Source organism: Cucumis melo, chromosome 7 (genome assembly GCF_025177605.1).
Source record: "Cucumis melo cultivar AY chromosome 7, USDA_Cmelo_AY_1.0, whole genome shotgun sequence".
NCBI lineage: Eukaryota > Viridiplantae > Streptophyta > Magnoliopsida > Cucurbitales > Cucurbitaceae > Cucumis > Cucumis melo.
In genome coordinates this window covers 18,618,468-18,624,467 of record NC_066863.1, presented here as the reverse complement: position 1 = coordinate 18,624,467, position 6,000 = coordinate 18,618,468, and the positions used below count along the sequence as shown (strand labels likewise).

Here is a 6,000-nt window from a genome sequence, read left to right as displayed (position 1 = left end):
TTAAAAAAATAGAATTAAAATTAATAATACGAATAAGTTGACTACAACAAAATATAGTTCTCAATATAGAAAAAACATAAACATAATGAAGCTAGGGATCATGTGGTGGTCCCTGTTGTGCACGAGTTAGGTCTTCAATCATCTTTTTCATAGCTTCCACTTGTGAAGCTAATGCTTGGTGATTTCTATCTTGTACTTCAATCCGTTCCAAAGCTTCATGAAGTTTAGCTTGTAATTCAATCTCTTTTTGTGTGGACTGCGAACAAGATGTCGACGAACTGCTTGCACTTGCCGTTCTGCGGGCCTTCGGCTTGGGTCCCCAACCAAGGCCTTTTGAGTAGCCTGGTCGTCTACCCAACACCTGATCGCATATCTCATCCTCAGAGAGTGGCTGACTACCCTCTGGGATAGGCTGGGATTGGAGTTCCAGCATTTGATTCTGCAACAAATTTAAAAATTATGTTAGGTAACGCGCAAAAATATATAATAAAAGTGGATAATTAATAAGGGTATAACTTACATGCGCATCCTCGGCGGCTTGCGACACGAATGTCCCAGCTCGAACGTGTGTTTCCCGGAACAATTCCACACGATCGACCGGCTGCCCTCTTCTTTCAGCGAGCTCATGCTGTCGTTGTAGAAACGACTTGGACCCGCTACTATGATTGTAAGGCTGCTTCTGTCTAGCAGCCTTGTTTGTCCGTGATTGCTCCTGCATTAAAACAATTATATTGTTTATTTCTTATACATATAAAAACTTGTTATCATAATTAATCATGACAAATACCTGGAATGCACGGCTGATATAATGGTCGCAGAGGAAGTGCCAATCCTCATCACGTCCAACCAATGCGTTTGGTGGGTTGGCACGAGCCTCCTCCGGGTCGCTGTACTTTTTGAAATGTTTATGACAGTCGGCCCGGAACTCTTTAAAGGTCGTGAGCATCTGATGCTCAACAAACCTGTTCATTGCTTGATCATTGAAATCAAGCACAAAGAATCGCTGCACATTACAAACATAACACATTAGATTGGCTAAAGTTAGATATGTTTCAAATGAAATCATATATAAATGTGTAGTGCATTTAATTACCTGGAGGTCGCCCTTGACGACCTCAATGTATTCTCTCCCAACGTCCGTCCACTTAAGACAGCGGACGGGAAATGTCTTTCGCACGCACACGCCTATCGCCTGGCTGAAGCGAACGGCGTGTGGAGAAATAGGCTTCTCCGCTCCAGGGGCGATCGTCATCGGAATGCGCCCATTTATTGCAACGTGGCGCTCTAACTCCAAGAGTCGAGACTGCGCACGTCTCCTAGGAGTCGGAGTCGTTTGTTGAGAAGAAGACTCTGCTCAATAAATAGACAATAACATATAATGTTAGAAAAAAGAACATGAAATATTTGTAAGTTAAAATGAAGAAAATTCTTAGACTCACCCGTATTGTCGCCCACAGATGATGACCCTCCCGCGATGTTATTATCTAAATCGTCCTCAAACTGGAGGAACATATCGTCCGTCTCCATAAAATTTGATGGTCGATATGACATAATGGCTATGGACATAGAAAACAAACATTTTCAATTTAACTTAAACCTCCCTCTCCCCAGATAAGTAGTAATTCCATTTCATAATAATTACACGACCACTGTACACAAGATAATCTTCCCCATAGAATTTCTATCAGATCAAGACATCTCGGTATAGACTTAAGCATATTCAAAAAAGAAATATGTTGAGTAGACCCATTAAAACCATCCGTATATAAGATTGAAGAATGTTAAACATTTTGTATAAACACAAAATTAAAAGTTTATTAGGTATTTCTCAAAGTTCAAACGACTAAGTAATTGGAGATCCTAAATCACAATCTCAAATTCAATAAACACCCCCCCCCCCCCAATTCAATATAACCTCAAAAATCTCTACACATTCAAATTTTTTATCAATCTCAAATTCAATTTCAACTTCAATCTCAACGTCAATCTTAAGTCCTAAAACCACTTCAAATTCAAATTCAACACTAAAACCTAAAACTAATTCAAAATCTATATCCTAACACTATTTCAAAATCTAAATTCTAAAACTAATCCTAAAACTAATTAACTAAAGCAAAACTAAAACAAAAACAAAAAAGAACTTTAAACAATTTCAATAATACATACATTTTTTTAACTTTGAAACAAAAAAAAAACAAAAAAACAAACAAACCCTAAACTAATTTTTATCAAAAAAAACCCTAAAAAAACTGAATAAATTTACATATTTCACTTACCAAAAGTGGCAGACGGCGACGAGGAACAACGGCGAGGCGGTCGGCGACGGACGGCGGCGGAACAAAAGGAAAGCACGGTCGGGCGACGTTCTTCTTCTTCTCCTTTCTTTTTCTCCTCTCCTCTCGGCTTCGGTTCTGTGAATACAGAACTGAAACGAATTTAAAGGGGATTTCCCGACGCAGTGACGTGGCGTCGGGAAATCCCTCAAAATGCGTCGGGAAAAGAGGAATTCCCGACGCTCATTAAACCCCTTTTCCCGACGTTTAACGCGGCGTCGGGAAAAACCCCTATTCCCGACGCCGCTCCCGACGCACTGTTCACGGCGTCGGGAAAAACCCCTTTTCCCGATTTACTTTTTGCCGACGCCTTCATGTTGCGTCGGGAAAAAAGGTTTTCCCGACGCCGCTCCCGACGCACTCTTCACAGCGTCGGGAAAAACCCCTTTTCCCGATGTATTTTTGCCGACGCCTTCATGGTGCGTCGGGAAAGGTGGTTTTCCCGACGCCTCTCCCGACGCGTTGTTGAGGGCGTCGGGAAAGCCCTTATTCCCGACGTTCTTTATGCCGACGTGCTTTTCGGCGTCGGGAATTCTCCATTTTCTTGTAGTGCAATAACACCTAGAGATGGCAGAGAGTTGTGAGATGTAACAGAGTAGTATAAACCGATCCATACTCTAGGCGGAGTCCCATGCGGACTTTTATAAGTTGAATATATATTATCGAAAATGATTTTTTGCCTAGTGTAACTGAGGAGCAAGATATTCATTTCCAGATTATCTGACCTCCTGTTTTAGACTAACAAGTCGAGAATGTAGCTGGTAATAGTGAGCAAGGCCAATAGATTGAAAACTTGTGGATAATATTGAGTATGAATAGTCATAATAGAAGTGTTATCCAATCAAGTGATGATTTTGATGATTTTTGCTATCCAAGTCCTCATGGCGTTCATTATATTTGACATCCTTTGTAGTAGTGTCTTGAATAGTAACTTCAATTGATTCTGCATCATCATTCTCAGAGGTCTCCTTATTGATATTCGTCATTGGAGTCACTAGAGAAGTGTTTTTACGAGTTGGATGATAACTCGATGATATCTCCAGTAACAATGCACCATAACTTTCGACTGATAAAAAAATTCCTCAATTGATGAGCCTAGGTAATGTAATTTAAGCCATCAAGAATGATGCTAAAAGGACGAGCAATATCGTTTTTTTTTTCCTCAACACATAAATAAAAAATGGATTCTAATCAGATCTAAGCGGCGGATCTGCAAAAAAGAAATAAAAAAAAAGAGAGTTGTGGCTGTCTAGTGATCTCCGTTGGAACAGAAGACCATAACGAAAATCTTAAATGGAACACAAGCACGGTGATCTGGAACAATGGAAGAAATTTACAGTGGAGGAGATCTGCGAATAGAAAAAAAACAAAAAACAAAAAACAAGGCGGGAGAGACTTAGAACAACGTCGTCGAAGATCTAAAATAAAGAGCGGCAGAGATTTGAGTGTGGGTTTTGTGACGTCATACGAGAAAAATTTTCAGGTTTCTGGGTTGAATGTGGATCGAGGACAAGAACGAGTTTTGCGACGTTGAATAAAAGTGTGGATCTTGATTTGGAATGACGCCGAACGGGAGAGGTTTGCAGCAGACAACGTCGGAGATGATCATCGACGAATGGCAGACGTGATTATATAAGGAAAGACAAACGAGCTTACAAGGGACATCAGGATATTTTCTTGAAAAAATTGCATTCAAACCCTAATTTTTTAGGGCTTTGATACCAAGTGATTTTATTGAGTATATCTGTATTTTATATTTATTACAAGGTACAAGTTAAGGTAAATATACACATCAAAGAAAGCAATCAAAGGAAAATATATTCTAATACATAATTGCTAAGATCGTATCCTAATAAATACCTAATTGCTAAAAATACGATAACAATAGCAAAATTTGTTAAAGTATGAATGATAAAAATCCATTTTACTATATTTGAACTTTTTTACAAAGTTTGCTAAGTGCTTAATTATTATGGATAAAACTGTTCTCCATTATAATAACTCTTCATTTAAAGTCTTTATTTATTTAAGTTATTTAAGCTATATGGGTAGAAAGCCAAAATTTGATAGGTGGATCAGGTTGATGGAGTCGAGGCCATATATATTGGGCCAACCCATTATTGAAATTGAAATTTTGTTTTAATCTTCATTCATCTCAGAACGCAAACTTGGGCCAACAAATTAGCCATGCATTTGCATTTGTCACAATGTCAAAACATTGCAACTAAAATAATCTCAATCAATTGTCAGATAATTTTATAATTAGTTTACTATAACACCATTTTCAAATAGCACTTCATAGTGTTTTTCTTTTTCTTTTTCTTTTTCTTTTTAATGGTACCCTTCCCCAATCAACAATTATAGTTATATGCATATGATTTGAAATAGTATATTGAAAGAAAAAAAATCTATTTTTCAATAATCTTTTAAATCTTTATAAAAATATATAATTTAGGTTTAAAGAACACCCCTTGTTTAAATAAAAAAACAAACAGTTATCAATAATCAGAGACAATTGAATTTATAGCCATAAACCAAATTAAGAGAATTAAAGAGAATGAAGGGAAATAAATGGGCAGCAATATTGCAAATAATCAAAATTTTCATGCCATTTTAAAATTCAGCTAACACTATCTAATTGAGGATTTAAAGAAAAATAAGTATTAAAAAGTAATTATGATGGGTTGGTATAGACTAAAAGTGTAGTTTATCTAAAACTCAATAGTTATTTGAAAGCATTTTGAAATGAATTTTTTTGGCTAAATTATTGAAGAAGAAATAGTTATACCAACCTAAAAATATTATAATTTCTACCTTACCCGATCTATGCTCTTGTTGAATTCTTGTGGAAGGATCTATTTAGAGGTGTGGTTACTACATAGGATTAATTTCAACTAATGTTCATATCTTTTAAATGAAAATATTGTGTTTTTAGTTCCACAACAATAAGAATATGGTTAATGAGTAACACAAAGTTTTTTTTGTCTTTTTCGTTTTTGTACATGTGATGAGGTAATTTATCTTATTGATAATATAACTCTGACTCATGTGAAGATAAGTTGAATGATCTGAGGTGGCATATCATTAGTGTTGAGTGTATGGCAGCTGCCTCCGACTCATCTTTTAAGTTTTCCTTAAAAATAACAAAAAGAAAAGAGAAAGTGATGTTTTGACTTTATGTCATCAATTTAAAAGGGTGGTTTTGAGAAGGCAATTCTTTCCGGTTTTTCCATAACATTTCGATGCCATCTCACACCCTCTCTCACACTTTTCAATATTTTCTTTTTAGAATGATCAATTTTACCTTCATCTCTTGTTCCACAAACACACTTACGTACTTAACCTATACTCACTCTACAACTTTCACATTCAAACCAAAAACTAAGTTTATTTCAAATTCCTTCAACAAATGTTGCGTTAGACTTTATAATTTTTGTTTAACCTATACTTTCCTTGTTAAAAAGAAATTATTATTGAATGTCATATCACAAGTTGATCTCAATTATTGGGAGAGAAAAATAAAATGTAATTTTGAAAAAGCAAAAGAAAGTTTATGTAAATGTGGATATATAAACATAAATAATAAAGGAGTCAATGTGTGGATTATTGTCTTCCAAGTACCAATTATATCATTAAATTGTAGTTGAAATTGGACACATCGATAGTG

General features: G+C 36.0%; 1 protein-coding gene across 2 annotated transcripts; it reads right to left on the bottom strand.

The window, feature by feature from the left end:
* LOC127150251 (uncharacterized) lies at window positions 1–4,044 on the bottom strand. Of its 2 annotated transcripts, none has more exons than XM_051087615.1 (6): window positions 2,277–4,044; window positions 1,440–1,556; window positions 1,094–1,350; window positions 788–1,003; window positions 521–712; window positions 1–439 (listed from the first exon to the last, which is right to left on the bottom strand). In XM_051087615.1, exons 2-6 carry the CDS (start codon window positions 1,549–1,551, stop codon window positions 92–94), a joined length of 1,125 nt encoding a protein of 374 aa, XP_050943572.1. In that variant the 5' UTR covers window positions 1,552–1,556; window positions 2,277–4,044; the 3' UTR covers window positions 1–91. The 2 variants fall into 2 exon arrangements, with proteins under 2 accessions (XP_050943572.1, XP_050943573.1); XM_051087616.1 differs by having other exon boundaries at window positions 1–412; window positions 2,277–2,441.
* Between the last annotated feature and the right edge of the window lie 1,956 nt (window positions 4,045–6,000).

Excerpts from the sequence above, each read along its gene's own strand:
- LOC127150251 (XM_051087615.1), bottom strand. The coding sequence starts at position 1,551 with ATGTCATATCGACCATCAAATTTTATGGAGACGGACGATATGTTCCTC. Across the intron at positions 1,351-1,439 it reads ATCTGTGGGCGACAATACGG|AGTCTTCTTCTCAACAAACG; the intron begins GTGAGTCTAAGA and ends TTTATTGAGCAG. Across the intron at positions 440-520 it reads AAGCCGCCGAGGATGCGCAT|AATCAAATGCTGGAACTCCA; the intron begins GTAAGTTATACC and ends AATTTGTTGCAG.